Source organism: Fonsecaea multimorphosa, assembly GCF_000836435.1.
Source record: "Fonsecaea multimorphosa CBS 102226 unplaced genomic scaffold supercont1.6, whole genome shotgun sequence".
Lineage (NCBI taxonomy): Eukaryota > Fungi > Ascomycota > Eurotiomycetes > Chaetothyriales > Herpotrichiellaceae > Fonsecaea > Fonsecaea multimorphosa.
In genome coordinates, this window is record NW_015971640.1 from 938,148 (window position 1) to 962,318 (window position 24,171).

Genomic DNA, 24,171 nt, shown 5'->3' on the forward strand with positions numbered 1-24,171 from the left:
GTCGCCATCCGAACGAGGAGGGGGTCGAGAAAGTGGTCGAAAGTCGAAAAAGGCGTAGAAGAGGGAACGGTCGGCGCGCCGCCAATTTGCGCTCCTAGCTAGTGCTGCATACGGTGAAGTAGGGTCGGGATGAAGGGTGAGTGTAAAGGTGAACGAGGTAAGTACGAAGGGTGAGGGGAGGGTGAGTCGTTATAAAAGCGGTACGCTCGAGGTGAGTCGCACGTGAGCTCCGAGCAGTTTTTACGCGTCTTTATGTGCCAAGCCCTTTGCTTCTCCGCAGCTCGAAAACGGAGAGCTTGACTTGATGGGAGCATCATCGACGTTGCCTGCCAGCTCTATACCCCGAGAGACAACCCTCTTCACAAAATTGCGTTCTTAACAAAGGCGCAAAGATGTCCTACGACCCAAGAGAACACTTTCAGCAGATCCAACGGACGCTGCAACAGCGCCGGGGTCAAGGCTTTGGCGGTCTTCCGGGAGGCGGCGCTGCGGGCAGAGGCATCTTTGCTTTGATCAGTCTTGGGGTTGCTGGTGTGGTTCTATCAAATTCGCTGTTCAACGGTAAATTTTTTTGATGTTTGTGGTTATCAACGTGCTCTGACGAGGTACAGTCGAGGGTGGTCACCGCGCCATCAAGTATACGAGAATATCCGGTGTGTCAAAGGAAATCTACAATGAAGGTAAAAGAAATAGGTGCCTTTTTGTGACCTGTGGATTGCTGATGCGGAACAGGCACCCACATCCGGATACCTTGGTTCGAGACGCCCATTGACTACGATGTTCGAGCGAAGCCACGAAACGTCGCCTCCCTGACGGGAACCAAAGATTTACAGATGGTCAACATCACCTGCCGTGTCCTCTCGCGGCCTCGCATCGAAGCGCTACCTCAGATTTACCGAACTCTGGGAACAGACTATGACGAGCGTGTTCTTCCCTCAATCGTGAATGAGGTGCTGAAAAGTGTGGTTGCGCAGTTCAATGCGAGCCAGCTCATTACCCAGAGAGAAAATGTTGCGAGATTGGTCAGAGACAACCTTACCAGGAGAGCGGCGCGGTTCAACATTATGCTGGATGACGTTTCCTTGACCCATCTCTCCTTCTCCCCGGAGTTCACTGCTGCGGTTGAAGCCAAGCAAGTTGCTCAACAAGAGGCACAGCGGGCCGCTTTCGTGGTCGACAAGGCGAGGCAGGAGAAGCAGGCAACCGTTGTTCGCGCACAGGGTGAAGCTAGATCAGCGGAATTGATCGGCGACGCCATCAAGAAGAGTCGAAGTTATGTCGAACTGCGACAGATCGAAAACGCTCGTAATATTGCACAAATTCTACAGGAAGCTGGAGGGAAGAACAAGCTTTATCTTGATGCGGAGGGACTTGGGCTTAATGTCCATGCTGGAGAAGAGGCTCCTTCGAAGAAATGAGACAATGGTCGTGCTTCAGAAAAGCAGCTTTCCTACTGACAAGCCTAATTTATGCTGCATGTTGAACAGGATTAGCTTTTGAGGGCAAATGTAACAATTCTTCACTCGGGCAAACATTGGCTGCTTCTTCTTTCCATATCTTCTATGCACGAGTCATCGTGGCTTGGAAGCTTTCCCTTTCAATAACGGATTCGTACTCGTATGGCTCTTCCATCCCTTTCCTCGCAGGTTTTTGTAGCAAACGGAATCAGCGAATATGATGTTCCTCCCGATAGTGTAACACCCTTGGTACACTGTCAATTGTTGGCACACGACGATCCTGCGAAGAGTCAGCCGGTGCATTCATTCAAGGGCTATTGCAATGTGAACTGCTATGATTGTGGTTGTGGTGGGGACTTTCGGCCAATTTGCTTGCCTGACTGTTAACAAGGACCTCGATTGACTCGAGTCCCTCGCCACTGAAGTCACCATATCTTGTATGAAACCCATTCTTCCAGCTCTTTTGGAGGGATGAAGTGTAATGAGAGCCGTGCTTCGACCTTTCTTGAGGTATGCCTGTAGCCCTCGAGTGTCTCTGTTGCAGACTACTCTGATGTCTCGGCCTCAATTTGACTCGAACTTGTTGTGATCGACTCAGTCTGTAGTCCCGTCAGCAGCGCAGTGCAACGCTCCATCTCGAAAAGCAAGAGGACTTGGGTTAGCAACGCAAAGACGGCAAAAATGCAGAGCATTCCATGGTAGTGCCAAGGGTAGGCCCGTCAACGTCCCCACGGCGCACGGTCGACAATAGGAGAATTGGACGCACGAGGGTGAATGGGTGCATGAGTGCAGCCACACCATTATTTTTGCACTGGCGCGAATGCCCCCTTTCGAGTTCGCTTTCTCAATCTTCCTGCTCGCACGTCGCTCCTCCTGTAGCTCAACACTCAGCCCACTTCCAACACCACACCTGCCAGCATCATCCTATCCCCTGTCAAGCACTTAGCAATCTTTCATCCGCCACCTCTGCTCAAACCTTGCTTGACCTGAGAGACGATGGGGGTGCTGACAAGTCAGCACCCCCATCGTCTGCGGCAGCCATCGCCATCAGTTTCCTCTCAACCTCCCAACAGTCACCCACTGTCTCGTAGCTCACCTTTCGTTCGACAACATCCGAAGAACGCCCCCTGGGACACGAAGAGCCGCTGATTCTGTAAACCAGTTCGCGGCATTCCATTATCATCGCTTACCTCCTCCCCAACGACACTCGATTGCCTCGATGCTCATCTCGACGCGCAGTGTCCCTCCGAACCCCTCCAAAAGAGCCTCCAGCAGCAGAGGCAAAACAGTATCTAGGTATATATATTATTGGACGCAACCACTCTTCCAATGTGAGTAACACCGCCCAACAAGCCCCCGGATAGCATTTCAATCAGCTCATGCCACTCACAGATCCATGTCGTCGGGCTCCGGTAACTGAATCGCGAAGCTTGTTCTTGCGGGGCTGCCAAGCGACCCACTCTAAGCTCAACGTCGGACGCAGGAACGAGAGCAGGAAAACCACCACGGTCCACGACGTTGACTTCGTCGAGCTCTCTTTCCAGGAAATCTCGGCATCCTGGCCCCGATTTTGGGTGCTCAACGGCTATCATGGCCTCCTCTGAGATGGCGATCGATGAAAAAGGAGCCCCGCCTTGGGACCTCCGGTTGCAGAGAGCAGAGCTCCTAGGCCCTGAATCAGAAGGTATGTAGTTTTGTTCGATAGCTTTCCATCACAGCCCAGAGTCCTCTGTATCAGTCTCTCCATTGCATAAAGTCCCCCATCAGGAACTTTCCTGGGCACAAATGAGCGTCACTCAGGACCTGTCCCTTGATCAACGGTGGCTTTGTCATTATGAGGTGTGCTCCACTGGTTGGGCTGTTTGCTCGCTTGGCTGTGGACAGCAGTAGTTGGCTTTGTGTGCATTTCCCTGCTGTTGGTCGGCACATGTGGACTGTGAGCCACCTTAACAACATCGAGGTTGTTATCTTCGTCGACATCGTGCTTTTGCGCATGAAAACTGTTGCTCATCATGAAGCCACTGAATTGCAAGGGGACTGACCAAGGTGTGTGTATTAGGTGTTTGCCTGTCGCTCCTGAAGCCTGGATAGATGTGCAGAAGAAGAAGAACCATGGCCAGGGAATTTGAGACACAAAGACGTCTTTGCGGTCAGGATAAGATTGAATGAACGGTCTGAGGTCATGTTATTCAGCGGCAATGCCGAGACAACACGCTCATTCCTCCTGCTTGCGCTCATCCCTAATGCTTGGCCGACAAACTGCATCTCCGGGGTGGAGCGTAGAGCACAAGGTACGTCCCACGATCCTATATTTTTTTTAAAAAAATTCGCTGATCATCCCTTCAGACTCGGTCATCGCAAACACAATTCGAGCGACACAATCATCAACGTCTTGTCCTTTAAACATCCTCGCCCTCTCGACCAGCGACCTGCAAAGGATTCTTCCCTTCAGAAAGACCACTGCCCAGTTCCTTCATTGTGTTGCCTCCCGTCTCAAATCTTCTGCTGTCAAGGCACAACCCTTACGAGTTTCCACTGGCGCAAAGCACTGCAAGTACCGGAATCCAGGAAGACATCCAACTGCACGAATTTCTCTGATACAGAACCCTCTTTCCTCCCTCTTACAACTCCAAAGAGCAGTTCATACCGTGTGGCCCCAGCTTTGACACCGTGCTAAGCACTACTGGATTGTAAGTTGCTGCCGAACTGACTTTGAATTTTTCAAACTAACACATGTGCTTGCAGCATAGCTCTTCCACTACCAGAGATCCCACATACACGCTTCCAGACCCGCCAGACTGTCAAGCGTGGCCTGTACTGCGAAATTCTCAGCGAAGGCTCTCCAGACGTGTTTTCAGACAAAAACTGCACATTCGGTCTTCAAATTTAGCACCGCGCTAGAGGCTCCTGAAGACAAGGCTCTCCGTGATTGCACAAAAGAGAAACCATCAAGAGCAGTCTCACAAACAACATGGATTCCGCGGAAGGATCTCCCAGCACCAGATCAGAGTCACCCGAAATACGCCCAGGACAGAAAGGTGCTAAGGCACGTGCTGAAGTGATAGACGCGGGTAACGATAAATATGCCATCTACAACCCGGTGACAAAGTTGTGGAGGGTGTCGATGAATATCAGAACCGCGGAAATAACGGACTCTCGGCCCTCAAACAACCGGATCTACGAGGACCTTGACTTTGCACCCCTGGACTCAGCGAACACGTCAACCGCACAAGGTGCTGATAAGGGCAAAAAGCCAAAGCCATGTCCAACCGAACTCGACCTGCTTCGAAGCGCCTGCATTCCTGATGATTCCGAAGACTTAGCGAATAATCCTATTGTACAGGCTCTTCAACGTGATCCAACTCCTGATGATTCCGAAGACTTAGCGAATAATCCTATTGTACAGACTCTTCAACGTGATCCAACTCCTGAAGATTCTCTACCAACCGGAGAACAAGCAGTACACAGCCATGGAGTGAAGAAAGATGGCATACCCGATGCTGCCCAGCAGGCGAAACCAAAAAACAAGCAAACGGGTCTTGACCCCAACTCCCCGCCTTTGTCGGATATTCACCGCATTTTTGACTTGATCACTGAACACGCTGTCAGCAAGGGTCTGCTCGACGCATGCGCGCCCTTCGGAGACGGCGGCATCAGAGTGCTCACTATGTGCTCCGGCACAGAGAGCCCGTTTGTCGCTATGGACCTTGTTCGAAAGTCTTTGACCTCGCAAGGGCACGGCGGTAGATTCAAATACGAGCACCTGGGGAGTGCCGAGATCGAGCCTTTCAAGCAAGCGTTCATCGAGAGGAACTTTAGTCCACCCGTGATATTTCGTGATGTCACGGAGTTCAGCTCCCACTCGCAAAATCCAGACAATGAAGACTACCTGCCTGTCACAGCCTATGGAGCGCGCTGCAGACCTCCCCGCGATGTTCATATCTTGATTGCCGGTTCGTCTTGCGTCGACTACTCCAATCTGAACAATGCTAAAGGAGAATGGAAAGGGCAACGCGGCGAGGGTGAATCTGCAATGACTCTGGATGGCATTGGTGCATACGCCCAGATGCACAAGCCAACAATCATCATAATTGAGAATGTTGAAGCGGCTCCATGGGAAGAGATCAAAATCTTTTGGCGTAAGAAAGGCTACGAGTCTGTGCCCCTGAAGCTGGACACCGTCGATTACTATCTCCCACAAACCCGGAATCGAGGATATTTGTTCGGCATACACATAGAGCGAGCTAAAGAAACGGGTTTCGACATTGAGAAAGGTCACAAGGAATGGGTCACGCTGATGGCAAGTTTTCAACGCCGGGCTTCATCGCCATATTGTGACTTCATCTTCACCGACGACGATCCGCGTCTACAGCTTAGCAAGCACACTGGCGATGACAGCAGAACAAAAGCCTCGGTCGCCTGGGTCAACTGTCGTAAGCGGCATGTGGCTGTACGCGTGGCTGATGGGTTGGGATCCGGCACACCGTTTACCAAGCGCCGTGGACTTACGGAACCAAAACTCGACGATTATGCCGACCAGAGCTGGGCGATTCGTCAATCCAAGAGAGTTCTGGATGTTCTTGATATCCGCCAACTCTCCTACGTTGTGCAACGAGACTTCGATATGAGATACAAGCACAGAAATATCAATGTCACCCAAAATGTCGACCGGGATGAGGATCGTCGCCGGTGGGGCATTGTTGGATGCGTTACGCCGAAAGGCTGTCTTTTTGACACTCGACGAGGTGCTCCGTTATCTGGACTCGAGATCCTGTCCTTGCAAGGATTCCCAATCACAAAACTTGACTTGGGAAAGCACACTTCAAGCCAGCTTCAAGATCTGGCAGGAAATGCAATGTCAACCACAGTCATTGGTGCAGCAATTCTGAGTGCTTTAATTGCCTGTCACAAGACTTCCGGACAAAATTCCAGCATATTCCCAGCTTACATCAACCAGGAAATGGGCAAAGACAATACGCAGCGCGATTCTCTCTCAGAAGTTACCACCGAGAAAACCTTGAAAGCGGAGATCGAAAAACAAAACCTGGAAGACATTTTTCAAAAGTGGACGAGTGCTCCACGCGCAGAATCTTTGGCCGAGGTCGTCCGTCTCGCTGTGGAACTCCAACCGCTCTGTAATTGCGAGGGGCTTCATCGCCGCAGCAGACACCCGTTGTTATTTTGCCCAGAGTGCTATTACACGTGCTGCAAGGGTTGCAACAGAGACGCGCATGGACAACAGAAACTGAGCCACCTGGCAATTCCACGAAAAGACCGTCCCCTCGCGAACAAATTTGTGAAATATTTGACTGAGCTACTCCCCCCAGTCCTACAAAATCGATGCCCAGACGATACAACACAATTGTTCAACCATGGGGTCTTCGAATCGGCGCGGGATTTAATCCTACAAGCACTTGGAAGTCAGGTCCAATTTCAAGGGATCAAGTTTGAAAGCTCTTGGAAGGTTGTGTATGAGTCGACGAGTTGCCGTCTGGAGCTCGAATTTGTCCAGAAGCGCTATCTTTGTGACCCGTGTTTAGACCACGAGCATTCAGACCAACCACAACTCCACCTGGAGGCCATACCCAAGTGGCTGCTATTCGCCAAAGCTCCAGAAGAGATGCCAGCAAAGAGCTCTATCCGAGATTTATTCCGATATCCTGTCGCCAGAATGCAGCCCCATGCAAATCTTTTTGAGGGAGTCTGGGAATATTGGGACGGGTCTTCGAAAGGTTTCAAGCTTCATGTCACTGGCAAAGGTGCGCAAGTTAAATCGTGGGAGCAGAGTCTAGGCATCGAAGCCAAGCCGTTTGCAACGTTAAACGCATTCTCAATTCTCGAAGTCAGCCCTCCACGTGGTACCCAAGGGGACCAACCCTCGGCATTTGATGCAGTCGTCGGCGAATACAAGCTGCTCCAGAATTGTCCCGCGCCCAGCGGCACCTTACACCGAAGAGTTGTCCGGCCCTCATACGAAGCACCAACTTTTCTGTTCCTGAAGTCCGGCCCTTTGAACGATGCGTGCCTTGATCGTGTTGTGTTCTCAACTCAACCATCTCGACGAGACTTGAACGAAGACAGAGCGGCTCTGGTGAGCCTTGACGCCTCTTGGAGACCTGTTGCTACAGCTGAACTAGCCAAGGGCATGGACATCGACTGTGAGATCATGAGTCAATGGTCAGATTGCCAAGGGCAGAGTCTAGAGATACCAGTCGATGAGAACACCATTCATCGGTGGTGTCAGGCTCCAGGTATAAGTCCCATGTCTTCCACAGGATGCGCACATAGTCACTCGACAATTTTGCTCCTGGACTTGAGCTTTGATATGAATGCCGTGCAAAGACTACAGTGTCGCCGAGACCTTCGCATTGATCTGGAACGGGAACCTGAAGCATTGAGCGAATTTGGATGGATTCTGTCCCATGCAGCCAGCATCCCTCAGTTGAGTGATGGTTGGCGACCCATTAAGGATCTTGAAATTGCTATGTGCAACGAATGCTATCCTCCGGCACCCTCAGTCAGATGGATTCTAAAGAAGATGGGAGACAAGGAAAAACTTGTCGCCATGGAGATTCCTCTCGAAGCCGCGAGGTATGAACGCCTCCTGAAAATGAGACCCAAGCCAGCAATCGCACTTTTGCAAAATCTCGACGGAAAAGTTATGCTGAACATAGTGGTCAATGTCAAAACACTGGCCCACCGCGCAGTCTCACAGCTGTTGCGTCCCGACCAGCCCATTCCCGCGCTCAAATCTCTAGAATGGCGGATAGACTCCTATGACCGTTTTGCACCTCCACAAGAGTTTGCCGCTCCACAGCTTTTGTCCAACGAGCAAGACCAAGTCGATCCGCAGATACACGCCGACTTACGTCTCAAGCGCCAATTATGGCCCACTCAATCTCGCGCTCTTGCTTGGATGTACTCTCAAGAAAACAGCCCGCCAGAATGGGATGAAATGTCTCTGGTCGAGTCTTGCCTGCCTGCACTAGGGTGGAGACTTGAAACAAAAGCTCTCCTACCAAGTACTCAAGTCCGCGGTGGTATCATCGCTGATGAAGTAGGAGCTGGGAAGACTACCACCTCTCTTGCCCTGGTCGAGTTAGACTATGAGCGGTCTGCAACAGCATTCAAAACTGACTCTCAATTGACGAAATTTCACTCCAATGCCACCCTAATACTGGTCCCTAAGAACATCGTCAAGCAATGGGAGTCTGAGATCGCTCGGACTCTATCATGGGAAAAGCTCAATAGTGGTCGCTCAAGTTCGATTACGGGTCCATATTACATTGTCGCCGAGACACCGAAGCAACTACAGGGATATTCTCACGAGCAAATCCGCTCGGCCCGACTAATCCTGGCTCCATGGGACATTTTTCAAGAAGAGGCGTACTTGAAGGATCTGCGCAATATTGCCTGCTCTCCTTGCGTTCCAGATGGTCGCGGCTTTCAAGAGTGGTTAAGCATAGCTTTGTCAAGTCTAGGTTCCTGTGTCGAGTCGTTGAAACAGGGCGAGACCGAGTTCTGGGCCAAATGGGCTGAAATAAGATCGAAAACAGCAGCGGAATCAAAGTATGAGCGATTCCAAGGATATGTGTCGCGGGCGACCCACAAAGCCATGAACAAAGCAGCAAAGAAAAAGAAGGGAGCAGCAGCCATTAAGGATGATGACGATGATGCAGCTGAAGAAGGCCCAAGCAAGCCTCACTGCAATGCACCAACATCCAAGGATCCTGACGCCCAGACAGAGGCTGATGGAAACAACAATGACAATAAAGCCAAAGTCTCGGAAGATCAGGGCCAGGAGCAGAAACAAGTTGTTCCTCCCAAACAGCGTCGCAAGCCTGTTGCAAAGTCTTCCGCTGAGGAATCGGTAACGACAGCTGAAGAAGGCCTCCGTAAGGAACTGGATGCTTTTGAGAAGAAACGCAAAATTCCTGTCCTCCTGCACATGTTCGCATTTCGAAGACTCATTGTGGATGAATTCACCTACATTCAAGGCGAGACATCAATGGCGCTTCTACAACTTGGTGCATCCGCGAGATGGCTGCTTTCTGGAACTCCGCCGATCTATGATTATGACAATCTCAACACTATGGCGAAATTGTTGGGTACGCGGATTGCGACGTATGATGAGAAGGAGGGAAGTTTGGGATTTGGAAAGGATGGCTCAAGAATGACCAAAGGCAAGACTGCCGCACAAGAATTCCACTCATATCAAGACATCGCTTCACCAGCATACAAGGGCCAGGTATATGGACTTGCACGAGAGTTTTCGTCAAAGTTCATTCGGAAGAACGAGACATCAAAAGAAGGTCTTGTAAGAAAACGAACTCTCTACAAATTCCAGCTCACTCCCTCCGAGTTAATCACATATTTGGACGTCAATCAGCTAGCAATGGACCCAGATCGATCGTTCAGCCAAAAAGAGAAACCGAAGATCGTGCAAGATCCGGATCAACCCAAATTCGTCCAGATGCTTACGCCGTTGGTCGACCAATCGAACGGGCCAACTGAAGCTCAATTGTGCTCGAGTTTGATGCTGGAAAAGGTCCTAAGCGTGACGGCCGAAGCAAACGGCCAGAGTGACGAAGAGATGTTGAAGACCCTCATCAATGTCGAGGTGCAGAGATTGACCAGTTTGGTCAACGAACAAAGAGAGTTCGTTCTGCACAGAACTCGACAAGTCTTGCAGCTCCTACGAGAACTCTCCTTTCTCAAGGACGCGGTGGTAGAAACGTCGGCGGCAAGTTTTGCCAGGTTCACGCAGAACGCCGCCAAGGGCAACTTGGCCGACACCGCGGCCGTCGAGATTGTGAAGCTCCTCATCGACTACTCGCAGGAGAATCCTTCGGCGCCCAGTCGTCTTCTTGCCGGCGGCGGCAAGACCCCATTCACGCCGGATGGGGTCAAGGATGCCACCGTCGGCACGAAAGAAGTCGACGTGCGGGTGGCCATGGTGGAGAGCCACCTGGAGGTTCTCCTGCGAGGACTCCGTCGACTGCGTTTTCTGGGTGTCGTCGTGGGCGCCTTCGAGAGCACCTCGCCTCCGGGCGAGTGTTCGACATGCGGCGAAATGCCGTTACACAAGGCAGGGCTTTCGGTCGCAACTCAATGCGGCCACCTCCTGTGCGAACAGTGTCTCTCGAAGGAATGCTGTGAGTTCGCGGGGGCTGGAAAAGTCATTCCAGTCTCCCAGTTCGAACTCCGCGCGACCTCGGGGGCTCCCGCCTCGGTGGCGGGAGCCAGAATGCGGCTCGCCGTGGCCCTCGTCAAGAAGGCCACCCAGGAGGGTGACTTGGTCCTGGTCTTTGCCCAGTTCGAGGGCATGAAGAACGCTTTTGTCAAGGCGTGCCGCGCGGCGGACATTGTCTGCCACGATGGCTACCAGGGCGCGACAGCGCAGGCGGTGGAGACCTTCCGGCAGTCGAAGGAGCCTGGCGTCCTTGTTCTCAAGGTCGACAGCCCGGACGCTGCCGGTTGGAACCTCCAGGTTGCCAACCATGTCATCTTTCTGGCGCCCTTTGTGGCGGGCGAGGAGGAGCGGAAGGCCACCATTGCTCAAGCCATCGGTCGGTCGTGGCGATTCGGCCAGAAGAAGGACGTTCACGTCCATCATCTGGCCGCCATGACCACCGTTGAGCCGGGCATGGTGGTCTGGGAGGACGAGTAGGAGGGTGGAAACGGGCGGGGGGTGGGCTGGGGTGGGCTGGGTGGTTGTTCTTGCTGCGTGGTGTGTTCTGGGCGGGCGTGCTGGTGAAGGGAGGGAGGGGAGTGGGAGAGGAGGGAGAGAAAGAGAGAAAAGGGAGGAGGATGGGTGGAGGCAGAGGCCTCGAGGTGTTGAAGCAACGTTTCTTTTTCTTCTTGTTTTGATGAAAAGTGAACAAAGCAAGATTGAAAACCTCTCCAAGTGCCTGTCTGTCGCGCTCTGAGTGCATCGTTTGTCGCATTTTCTTGTGCATTTGTGAGTCGTTGTCGGCGACCCGTCTATCGTCCTTATGCACTCATTGCTGCGCCCGTTTTGTCTATGATCGCACGCTGCATCCAGCCAGGGAAGTGAGGTATGTTCAAAGCGGCCGTTGGCAGGCCATGGATGATCAGGTGAGCTCTCTGGTTTCATTTGCAGACGACCGCTCTGCACATGCTCTGTTTCCTACTATATGAAACTCGATATGCTGCATTCGTCCTCCACTGACATCGTCCAGGACAAATCCGCCGGCCCTGGTGAGTTCACATTCCGCTTGCACCGTGTTCCAGTGTCGAATCTTCCTTACCCAACGACAGGCCAACACCATCAGTGGACAAAGCCATACCAACTCAGGCTATAAATTTGCATGGTACTTTGAAAATACCGTTCTAACACCCCACGACATCTCTTCTTCGGGCTTGCTGACCTGGGGTGCACTTTCGCAAATCCGTTCGCAGACGAACGGCCGCTCTGCACATTGCTCTATCTACTACTATATGACCACCTCGATATACTGCATTCGTCCTCCGTTGATATAACCCCGGTACACCTTCATACCTTCGTCCTCCGGCGTTGGATCTCTCTCGACCCTGCAGGGTGCACTGCATTCATCCTCCATCGCTATCGCCGTGGGGATGGGCCCGACATGGGGACCTTTGTGGTGGTTGGTGGGGGCCCGATGGGTTGGAGAGTTTGCTCTCACAGCTTGTCGAGGAGGCCGAAATCAGGGCAGAAGGTGTATGTAGGTTCAAGAAAGAGGAGAGATTTTTGGGCTGATGAGTGGAGGGACGATGGAAGGTGAGCCGTAGTACATTTATCCCGAACCAAGAAATGTCGAGTACAATCGTGGGCCAAATAATCTTAAATTACCAGAGTTTGAAGCATTACTATACTAGTAGGTGGTTTACCAGCCCCAGAAGTCAATCAACCAGCATTCAGGGTTCATGGCTCGAACAAAAGACGCAAACTATCGAACGCCAGATCAGAACACCAGACCTCGCGAAGATGTGTTAGTGATTGTGTTGGAAATTCGTGCTCTCCCTTCACGACCGGGATGGATATCTTGATACGATCGTCCCCTGGCGAGCGGCAGGACCTTGATCGACTGCAATTGTCCTCCATCCCTTATCGTCATGGGGGAATATATGAGACGGCATTCGTCCTGCCCTCATCAGCTGATGGGACATGCTGACACAGTTGTCCGTCTCCTGGCAAACGACAGGACTTTGATTGAGCCCTCCATCCACCTGCTTCAACTTGGTTTTGCCTTCGGATAAGTCAGGCTCGAGGCCGTATACACTGGACTTGAGCGAGGCACTATCAACATGGGGTTGGAAAATGGTGATACGAGTAGGCCCGAGTGTGATGCCTAACTTTTGCACCTAGGGAGAGCTGAAGAACGACATGATGCAGTATGACTGCCACTTTTGATCGGCCTCTGAAGTCAGCAGATTTCCCACAATGTGCTTATCCGTATCTGATCGACCGCTACACCGAGCATTGCCATCTTGAATGTCAATTCATGGCATACCATCAGCTTCCACTCGCAGTTCGAAGAGCCTAGATTTGCTGACCAGGAGAGCTACCCCTCATACTTCCGGTTCCTTTTGAGGTGTGGCCATGGTCATGATGGTCATTTTCATTGCATATGAAACCTTCCCATTTTGAATGAAACCACCCCCACAACTCACGCCTGGTGTTAGGTACGTATGATGGCTTCGTCTCAGTCTGCTGGTTGTGGATCTTCTCTCTGCGAGAACCCCTGAAACCAACCTTGGAAGTCAGCCTCGTACGGGTCATGCCGCGGGTCACATGACCATAGAATTTGGACTGCGCCGGGTCAGCACTCAGCAGTGCTTCCACATTGCACTGCACCCTCCACCCACCCCCTTCATCATGCGTTTCGGCGGACGAAAACACACACGACCCGGATTTTCAGAGGATATTGAGATGGACCCCCCATTTCTGATCTCTCTTGATGACCATCTTTATGCGGCGGTTTGGGCGCCGTGCATGAACTCCTTGGCAGTTTCTGTGGCTGTTCTTGACGAAACAACCCCTTGTTTGGGTGGCGTTCTGAGGCTCTTTCTCCGTGACAGCGCCTGGTAAGGAACTCCTGTCCCTTGCAGCCGCAAGTTCGTGTCTTTCATCTCACTCACGGACGGCACAGATGGAAATGTCACAGTTGTCAGTACGCTTCTCGTTTCACACCAGCACACGTCACCCTCCAACCTTGCTCCTTTCTCACCCATGCGATTTCGGATACATATCGACTATCAACAGGAGCCGTGTCTTTTTTCCCTTTGTTCCCTCTAGAGTTGACCCCTGAAAATTGCTCTGGGATACTCGCACCATTGAATGTTCTCACTCCAAGATAGGAGGTTGTCTCAAGAGGCGTCGCAAGGAAGGGATCTTCGCCCCTTTTCTCGAGCAACAACATGTCGATGGGCTAGAGAAATCACGATTCTCGACGAAATTTCTCGCTCGATCGACTCCACAGCACGCCAGATTGATCGTGCGCTAGCCGGACTGGATCCGAGGCGCTGCCGCAGATGGGGAACTGCACCAATTCTGCTGGGGGCCCAACACCAAATTTAGATCCCACTTTGATTTCTGCCATGCAATAAGTAATTCTGTATGCATCATCGGGGGCCAATTTGCAGCACTCAAGATCGATCGCGACTTCGATGCCATGGACTTCATCTCCACACATGTTACCTCGAACGACGATGCGGTCCTTTCTCGGCGATGTTGCTCCTCGCAAGTCTCCTTCGCTCTCCGACCGGTGCATTGTCCACTTGGTCTTTTCCGCCGTACACCCGCGTGCCTACGACAAGAAAACGGAAGGAGTAGGAGCAGTATATACAGAATCAGGGCGAATCAGCGTTGGGCATCGGTGGATTCGTGGAACGGGCGAAGAATGCACCAAAAACGGACTCCGAAATTATATGCTTGACTGGGGCGGACTCCGCTTGATGCGGACACGCGCCATTGGGTCTCATGGTCAGGCCCTCCCCTGGATGTCTTCACCTTGGGCTCCAGCTGAGGCTGAGAAACAATGATAAGAGAGAGATACACAAGCGTCACGATAGTCGCCACAAGACCGCTCAATTATTGCGGTAAACAGAATTAGATACGATATACGACACAAGACCCATCTGTGCGACGGAGCCATGATGTCGCTGTGGCCCCTTTCTGGTCTCCCGCAGCAGCGAATTTTTTTGTTGGATGCTCGTTGGCATTGGTTTTCCATCCGCCCGGAGGGATCTTTGGGGCGCGAGATGCATTAGGACTACGGCGAGTGACCTCGGGGTATTTGCAAGGGCATGGTTCCTGATGGCAACGTCCCGACGTCATTTGCCCGGACTCAACAAAGAGCGTCGACAGATTTTCTCACAGAAAGCCAGCACCGAAAATTTTTGTTGGAGTTGGGGGATGGGGGATGGGGAGTGGGCTTCGGGTTTGACTGGCGGGATAATCAAGCGGGAAGAGCTAGTGTGGACCGCCGAATAGGCTTGCCGGGGGGGCCTCAGCGAATAGATCGACAGTAGTGGCGAGCCTAAGCTGGCCGGCGCCCAATCACCCCCCAGAGATTTCCGGTTGGCCCTGCTCGGCGATTCACCTGTGGCTGCTCGACTACTCCCAACACTGATGGCCGGGAGCAAAATAGGGTCCCCTCATAGGCAATAGAGCTTAAGTCACTGTTTGGCTGCGGCCCGCCTAGAGATCCAGCTAAACCCCGTTGTGTAGCAGCCGCTACATCCAACAAGCCCCAAAACAGCGTCAGGGACACATCTCAGCAACGTCGTTACTCTAATATACCCTGCGCCTTCGTGTTGACTCTCTCCCCTACACTCTGCTCTACAGTTTCCCTGCCCTTCACCCATTGCTGACGTCTATTTCTTCTCTCCTCCCCTCCTCCTTCTCTTCAATCACAAGACCTTTCGACCCTTTCACTCCTTACCTTCACCTGCGGCAGTATAGACTTTGGGCAATCCACTTTGGGACATCGGTAATATTGGCGTCATCCCGGTCTCCTTTTTTTCGGTCTTCGAAGTCCTGCCACGGTCACCTCTTTGCCTCCTTTCTCGACCTCGATCAATCTTCTTGCAAGTGTTGCCTCAATTGCATGAGATAGACCTTTCTCTTTCACCATCATGGCTCCCGCCGTCAACGGTGTCAATGGCACCAAGCCCCTTACCAATGGGACAGCCAGCTCGTGGCAAGCGAAGCACAAGGTGGCAGATCACTTCATTGGAGGCAACAGACTAGAAAACGCTCCCCCGAGTAAGGTCAAGGACTTTGTTCAGGAGCATGACGGACATACCGTCATCACCTCAGTAAGTGGAATTCCGAGACTGCCAAATTCGTCCGCCGGCGCAGCCGCAAGCTAACATGACTGCAACTTAGGTGCTCATTGCAAACAACGGTATTGCGGCAGTCAAGGAGATCCGCTCTGTACGAAAATGGGCCTACGAGGTATTCGGCGACGAGCGGGCCATCCAGTTCACTGTGATGGCCACGCCAGAAGATCTGCAGGCAAACGCGGACTACATTCGTATGGCCGATCAATACGTCGAGGTACGTGGAGACCTGAAAAAGGAGTAAGAACAAGAGGAGCAGTATTGACATATTTTGACAACAGGTGCCCGGAGGCACAAATAACAACAATTATGCCAACGTCGAGCTGATTGTTGATATCGCCGAACGGATGAACGTCCATGCCGTCTGGGCTGGCTGGGGTCACGCATCAGAAAACCCCAAATTGCCCGAATCTCTGGCGGCTTCGCCCAAGAAGATCGTGTTTATTGGTCCCCCGGGATCAGCGATGCGATCTCTGGGTGACAAAATTTCCTCCACAATCGTCGCACAGCACGCAAAGGTGCCCTGTATTCCCTGGTCAGGAGAGGGCGTTGATGAGGTAGAAATCGACCAAGACGGCATCGTGACTGTAAGAGACGATGTCTACGAGAAAGGCTGCGTACACTCTGCAGAAGAAGGTCTGGCGGCCGCAAGGAAGATTGGCTTCCCTGTCATGGTCAAGGCTTCCGAAGGCGGTGGTGGCAAAGGTATCCGTAAAGTCGAAGACGAGACAAATTTCGTTGAGCTTTACAACGCCGCCGCAAACGAAATCCCTGGGTCTCCCATCTTCATCATGAAGCTGGCAGGCAACGCCCGACATTTGGAAGTGCAACTGCTGGCTGACCAGTATGGCAACAACATCTCGATCTTTGGCAGAGATTGCTCCGTTCAGCGAAGACACCAGAAGATCATTGAAGAGGCTCCAGTCACCATCGCTAGCCAAGACACTTTCCGTAACATGGAGGCTGCCGCCGTTCGCCTCGGTGAGTTGGTCGGTTACGTCTCTGCCGGTACGGTGGAATACCTCTATTCTCACGCAGACGACAAATTCTACTTCCTGGAGTTGAATCCTCGTCTCCAAGTCGAACATCCCACCACTGAAATGGTCAGCGGTGTCAATTTGCCTGCTGCTCAGCTGCAGGTTGCCATGGGTCTCCCGCTTCACCGCATCCGTGACATTCGCTTGTTGTACGGAGTTGACCCTCACACTTCGACAGAAGTTGATTTCCATTTCAAGAACGAAGCCAGCTTGAAGACCCAACGACGACCTCGTCCAAAGGGTCACTGCACGGCCTGTCGTATCACCTCAGAAGATCCGGGTGAGGGTTTCAAACCCTCGAGCGGTACTATGCACGACCTCAACTTCCGTTCGAGCTCGAATGTCTGGGGTTATTTCTCAGTCTCCTCAAACTCCAGCATTCACAGTTTCTCTGACAGCCAGTTCGGGCACATTTTCGCCTATGGTGAGAATCGAGCTGCTTCCCGAAAGCACATGGTTGTCGCTCTGAAGGAATTGAGCATCCGTGGAGACTTCAGGACTACCATTGAATACCTCATCAAGCTGCTAGAGACGCCAGCTTTTGAGGACAACACTATCACCACTGGATGGCTCGATCAACTCATCTCCAACAAGTTGACAGCCGAGCGACCTGATCAAATGCTGGCTGTTCTTGCTGGTGCCGTGACGAAAGCTCATATTGCGAGCGAGTCATGCATCGCTGAGTATCGCAAAGGGCTGGAGAAGGGTCAAGTGCCCGCCAAAGATGTCCTCAAAACGGTCTTCCCTGTTGATTTCATCTACGAAGGTCATCGATACAAGTTCACTGTCACAAGATCCAGTCTCGATAGTTACCACGTCTTCATCAATGGATCGAAGTGCTCTGTTGGCATCCGCTCTCTTGCGGATGGTGGCTTGTTGATGCTGGTTGCCGGTCGATCTCACAGTTTGTACTGGAAAGAGGAACCCACCGCCATCCGTCTCAGTGTTGACAGCAAGACTTGCTTGCTGGAACAAGAGAATGATCCTACCCAGCTCCGAACTCCTTCACCCGGAAAGCTCGTGAAATTCACCGTCGAAAACGGTGCGCACGTCAAGGCCGGCCAAGCGTATGCAGAGGTTGAAGTCATGAAGATGTACATGCCTCTCATTGCTCAGGAAGACGGTGTTGTGCAATTCATTAAGCAACCAGGCGCCACTCTGGAAGGTGGTGATATCTTGGGTATATTGGCTTTGGATGATCCTTCCAGGGTCAAGACTGCTGAGACATTCACTGGTCAGCTGCCAAACCTTGGACCTCCTCAGGTCGTGGGCAACAAGCCTCCTCAACGATTCGCCCTTTTCCATGGAATCCTTCAAAATATCCTCATGGGCTTCGACAATCAGGTTATCATGGCCTCGACACTCAAGGAGTTGGTGCAAGTCCTTAGGGATCCAGAATTGCCGTATGGCGAGTGGGCTGCTCGATCATCTGCCCTCCATTCAAGAACTCCACAGAAGCTGGACGCTCAACTTGTGCAACTAGTTGACCGAGCACATTCGCGCCAGGCCGAGTTTCCAGCGAAGCAACTCCAAAAGGCCATCAACCGCTACATTGAGGAGAACATGTCCTCAAACGACGGAGCCGCGCTTCACGCTACCTTGCAGCCGCTTGAAGACGTTTGCGCGAGGTATGCCGATGGGTTGAAGATTCACGAATACAACGTCTTCATTGGACTTCTCGACCAGTACTATCAAGTTGAGAAACTCTTCGCCTCTGGCACTCCTAGGGATGAAGACGTGATCTTGAAGCTTCGGGAGCAGCACAAAGATGACATCCTCTCGGTTGTTTGGATTGTCTTGTCCCACACTCGTGTTTCTGCCAAGAACAACTTGATCGTGGCCATTTTGGATATGTACAGACCAAATCAACCCAATGTTGGCAACGTTGGCAAATACTTCAGACCAGCCCTCCGACGACTCACTGAGCTAGAATCGCGGGCAACAGCCAAAGTTGCACTCAAGGCTCGCGAGCTGCTGATTCTCTGCGCCCTTCCCTCTCTTGAGGAGAGAGCATCCCAGATGGAGCACATCCTCAAATCTTCAGTGGTCGAATCGAAGTACGGAGAGACCGGCTGGGAGCATCGCGAGCCAGATCTTGACGTGTTGAGAGAAGTCGTGGATTCTCGCTACACTGTCTTTGATGTGTTGCCCCTCTTCTTCGCTCATCATGACCCATGGGTTAGTCTCGCTGCTCTTGAAGTTTACGTGCGACGCGCCTACCGTGCCTACACTGTCAAGGAAGTTGAGTACCACAACGATGTGGAGCCGCCATTCTTCCTGTCATGGGACTTTGTCCTTCGAAAAGTTGGACAATCCGAGTTTGGACTGCCTCTCGCATCCTCGTACCCATCTGGACAGGCAACTCCCTCACAGAACGGCAATCAGGTCAAACGCATTGCATCCGTCAGCGACTTGTCATACCTCAACAAGCTTCAAGGAGAGGATGAGCCTTCCCGCAAGGGTGTCATTGCTCCTTGCCACTACCTCGACGAAGTTGATGAGTGTCTTGCTCGCGCCCTTGAAGCGTTCCCCAAGGGAAGCCCTGAGAAGCGTCCCAGCACCACACAGCATTTGATGCCGACCCTCGATAGTCAGAGAAGGCCGCAGAAGACCGAGACCCTCGAAGACGAGCTGACGAATGTTTGCAACATCGCCATTCGCGACATTGAAAACATGAGCGACGAAGAGATTCTGAGTCGAGCGCAAAGCTTGGTCGACGAATACCGGTCAGAACTGTTGGCCCGCAAGGTCCGTCGTCTTACTTTCATTTGTGGCCACAAAGAAGGCACCTACCCTGGATACTTCACCTTCCGAGGCCCTACATACGACGAAGACGTCAGCATTCGTCACAACGAACCTGCTCTGGCCTTCCAGCTTGAACTTGGAAGATTGTCGAAGTTCAAGATCAAACCCGTGTTCACAGAAAATAGAAATATCCACATCTACGAGGCCATCGGCAAGGGCGACGACAGGGACAAGGTCGTTGATAAGCGTTACTTCACTCGTGCTGTGGTCCGACCGGGTCGTTTGAAGGATGAGATCCCCACCGCTGAGTATCTTATCTCGGAGACTGATCGATTGGTCAACGACATTTGCGACGCACTTGAAATCATCGGCAACAACAACTCTGATTTGAACCACATCTTTATCAACTTTACTCCCGTCTTCAATTTGCAACCCAGAGACGTGGAGGAGCAGGTTGCCGGCTTTTTGGAGCGCTTCTCCCGTAGATTCCTCCGCCTTCGAGTTACCGGCGCTGAGATCAGAATCCTTTGCACTGACCCCGACAGTGGAATGCCATATCCTCTGCGAGTCATCATCACCAACACCTCTGGATATGTCGTCAAAGTTGAGACGTACGTCGAAAAGAAGGCGCGCAATGGCGAATGGGTGTTTGAGAGCATTGGTGGAACTACCAAGATTGGTTCAATGCATCTGCGCCCTGTTTCTACTCCTTACCCAACCAAGGAGTGGCTGCAGCCCAAGCGATACAAGGCTCACATCATGGGCACTCAATATGTGTACGATTTCCCCGAGCTATTCAGACAGGCTATCTACAACAGCTGGAACAAAGCAGTGGCGAAGCATGCGCCGCTCGCTGAGTCGAAACCAGAGATGGCGACCTGTCTTGAGTACAATGAGCTGATCCTTGACGACACCGAAAATGTCACTGAGGTGTCCCGTGAACCTGGTACCAACACTTGCGGTATGGTGGCCTGGATTCTGACGGCCAAAACTCCAGAATACCCAAGAGGCAGAAGATTCATCATCATTGCCAACGACATCACCTACCAGATCGGCTCCTTCGGCCCTGTTGAGGACAAGTTCTTCAACATGTGCACAGAATATGCTCGAAAACTGGGTATTCCTCGCATCTATCTTTCTGCAAACTCTGGTGCTCGTATTGGCATGGCCGAGGAGCTTATTCCTCACTTCTCCGTCGCATGGAACGACGAGTCAAACCCAAGCTCTGGCTTCAAGTATCTTTATTTGACTCCGGAGAAGAGAGAGATGCTGAGCAAGACTGACATCCTCACTGAAAAGGTTGTCGAGGATGGCGAGGAGCGACACAAGATCACGACCATTGTCGGCGCTAAGGACGGACTGGGCGTGGAATGCTTGCGTGGCTCTGGTCTCATTGCTGGCGCTACATCCAGGGCATATGAGGACATCTTTACCTTGACTCTCGTCACCTGCCGATCCGTTGGTATTGGTGCCTACCTCGTCCGACTTGGTCAGCGTGCTATCCAGATCGAAGGTCAACCAATTATCCTGACTGGTGCCCCTGCCTTGAACAAGGTGCTGGGTAAGGAAGTCTACACCTCGAACTTGCAGCTTGGTGGTACCCAGATCATGTACAAGAACGGTGTCTCCCACATGACTGCCAGTGATGACTTCCAGGGTGTCGAAAAGATCGTCGAGTGGCTGTCCTTTGTTCCCGACAAGAAGGGACAACCGGTCCCAGTGAGCCCGCCTTCAGACTCTTGGGATCGTGACATCACGTTCTACCCACCAAAGGGTCCTTACGATGTGAGACATCTGATTGCTGGCAAGGACGATGAGGAAGGTTTCCTGTCTGGTCTCTTCGACAAGGACTCCTTCCAGGAAGCCCTTGGTGGCTGGGCCAGAACTGTGGTCGTTGGGCGTGCTCGCCTTGGTGGCATCCCCATGGGTGTTATCGCAGTTGAGACACGCACCGTCGAGAACGTCACCCCTGCCGACCCTGCCAATGCTGACTCCATGGAGCAAATTGTGCAAGAGGCCGGTGGTGTGTGGTTCCCCAACTCCGCCTTCAAGACCGCACAAGCCTTGAGAGACTTCAACTTTGGAGAGCAGCTCCCATGTATGATCCTTGCCAACTGGCGTGGTTTCTCTGGAGGTCAACGAGACATGTACAACGAGGTGCTCAAATATGGTTCGTACATTGTCGATGCCCTCGTCAAATACGAGCAGCCAGTGTTTGTCTACATTCCTCCTTTTGGTGAGCTCCGTGGTGGTTCATGGGTAAGTTTATTTTAGTCCCTGTTGATGCCTACAAATACTAATATCTTTGCCAGGTCGTCGTTGACCCTACCATCAACCCTGAACAGATGGAGATGTATGCCGACATCGAGTCGCGTGGTGGTGTCTTGGAACCTGAGGGTATTGTCGGCATCAAGTACCGAAAAGAAAGACAGCTCGAGACCATGGCCCGCTTGGATCCCACATACGCCGGACTTAAGGCTCAATCACTCGCCAAGAATTTGAGTGCTGAACAACTCAACGCTATCAAGGCCAAGATGACTGAGCGTGAGCAACTCCTTGGGCCTATCTACCTGCAGATCGCCCTTCAATTCGCCGATTTGCACGACCGTGCGGGCCGTATGCAGGCTAAGGGCACCATCCGGATGCCTTTGGAATGGAAGAACGCCAGACGCTTCTTCTACTGGCGTCTTCGAAGAAGATTGTCCGAGGAGGTCCTTCTCAAGAAGCTTTCCACCAGCTTGGCAGCAGGCACAGCCCCGGTCACCACCACCAATGGTATGACACAGAGAGAGCAGAACCTCGCCACGCTGAAGAACTGGTCTGGTCTGCTGGATGTCGAGTTCGAGAAGGATGACCGTAAGGTGGCTGAGTGGTATGAGAGCCACAGGAAGGAGGTCTATGCCAAGATCGATGCCGTCAAGACTGATGCCGTGAGCAAGCGGGTCGCCGAATTGTTGATGGGTAACAAGGAGGGTGGACTGAAGGGTGTCCGTGAAGTTCTGAGCCTTGTGCCCACGAGTGAGCGGGAGCAGCTGGTCAAATACTTGACCGGTGCATGAGGGTTGTAAAGAGTATAGATTTGACGATGGGTTTTGGTTGACACGGAAATTGAAATGCCAGAGGGTTACGAGGGCAATTTTGGGGAGCGCAATGGGTCTGGCTAAATGGCGGGACTTTCTATGGCTTTTGGTTTCTTTTAGTTTCTTTCGTGAATACGTAGCATGTTAAAAAGCAGAGTTATACCCCTATCCCATGTGTTTCCTGGTAGTTTGCTCTTTCTGCTTCCATCAACCCTGGGAGCATACTGTAAAACAGAGCAGGTAATGAGGTCCTTTTCGTAATTAACCAGAAGTTAATCACTGCTGGCGTGTCTCGCTGTGGCCTCAACAGAGTGAAGGCCATGCCTTGAGCCTCTGCCGGCCAATAACGACCCCTGCCAGCATTGGTGCAGCTGAACAACACTCTCTCAGCTGAAGACTTATACGAATCCCCGCCTCGTATTATTTCTTGAGGCGTCCTCCGAGCTGTCCTCGCCGGACCGGATACGATGAGTCTACTTTGGCTGTCCAATACGCTGTCTCTTCCAAGGATACCTCGACAGAAAACCCTCAAAGGAATTTGACCCTGACTCTGGCAGCCCACAGGCTTCAGCACATTGTCTGAGCCACCTTCATCTGCCTGACAGGTCCAGATCGTATTCCAAAGCTCCAATGCGGGCAGACCTCGTGATGCTCGACCTAAGAGAGATAGAAGAGGGACTTAATCCCAGAGGTTTCCCTCCCTGTTCTCTCGTACCTTCGCCGCGTCGACTGCCCTTGCCGCAAGATATCAACTTTCTTCAGACCGAGAATCATTGCAAAGCTACCCTTGAAGAGAACTTTCTTTCTGGACTGATCGAAAAATATGTCAGTCCCTACAAAGGCCGCTTTCGTCCACTACGGTGACTTTGATAGCACGACCCGGAAACTCCCGGTGATGGAGTTCATGGAGCGCTTCCGCGACGACTTTGACACAAAGTCCTTTGACCCGAAATGGTACGCTCCAGATTTCACATACGTCGCGCCGGACGGAACGGTGTCCGAGGGCCGCGACAAGGCGCTCGACGCGATGAAAGCCCTGTACGGCCCGCTGCCTAAATGGTGTCACGAGGCGTTTTATCTCAACTGCTACGAGCTCGACGACTCGGGGAGCTACGAGATGATCGGCAAAGCGACGCTGTGGGCCAACCTGCCGGGCGAGCCAGCTCAGGGGGAGTCGAAGAAGACTGACGGCGAGGGGAAAAAGTGGGATCTGGCCATCCCCGGCACGTATCTCTTTAACTATGCCAAAGCGGGAGACGGCTTCGTTCTGAAGAGGATCGAGCTCACCGGGGACACGGGTCCGTTGATGGTCGGCCTGCTCAGGAGGGGTGTTCTCTCTTCCAAGGATCTGGGGCTCTGACTTTTGAGAAAGAGGCGCTACTTGCTGACATGTACCACCACGCCAGCGGTAGAGCTACAGGAATGACAGTATGGGATTTTGATCGAGCATGGTGAGAAGCTGAGTCGTACTAATGATCAGTTGTGACATGGACGCGCCATTTCCATTCTATGATTTAGGCCGAG

General features: G+C 52.2%; 4 protein-coding genes across 4 annotated transcripts; all 4 read left to right on the forward strand.

Moving 5' to 3' along the window:
• Positions 1–392: 392 nt before the first annotated feature.
• Positions 393–1,418, forward strand: Z520_04081 (uncharacterized protein; the record flags this gene model as incomplete). The annotated part of the gene is made up of 3 exons (XM_016774591.1): positions 393–561; positions 612–680; positions 733–1,418. The coding sequence occupies 3 exons, from the start codon at positions 393–395 to the stop codon at positions 1,416–1,418; spliced, it is 924 nt and encodes a 307-aa protein (XP_016634518.1).
• Positions 1,419–4,428: 3,010 nt separating this feature from the next.
• Z520_04082 (uncharacterized protein) lies at positions 4,429–11,127 on the forward strand (the record flags this gene model as incomplete). The annotated part of the gene is made up of 1 exon (XM_016774592.1): positions 4,429–11,127. One exon carries the CDS (start codon positions 4,429–4,431, stop codon positions 11,125–11,127), a length of 6,699 nt encoding a protein of 2,232 aa, XP_016634519.1.
• A 4,451-nt stretch (positions 11,128–15,578) lies between these two features.
• Positions 15,579–22,626, forward strand: Z520_04083 (uncharacterized protein; the record flags this gene model as incomplete). The annotated part of the gene is made up of 4 exons (XM_016774593.1): positions 15,579–15,761; positions 15,832–16,002; positions 16,067–21,826; positions 21,880–22,626. 4 exons carry the CDS (start codon positions 15,579–15,581, stop codon positions 22,624–22,626), a joined length of 6,861 nt encoding a protein of 2,286 aa, XP_016634520.1.
• An 844-nt stretch (positions 22,627–23,470) lies between these two features.
• Z520_04084 (uncharacterized protein) lies at positions 23,471–24,007 on the forward strand (the record flags this gene model as incomplete). Its single annotated transcript, XM_016774594.1, has 1 exon — positions 23,471–24,007. One exon carries the CDS (start codon positions 23,471–23,473, stop codon positions 24,005–24,007), a length of 537 nt encoding a protein of 178 aa, XP_016634521.1.
• Positions 24,008–24,171: the final 164 nt, after the last annotated feature.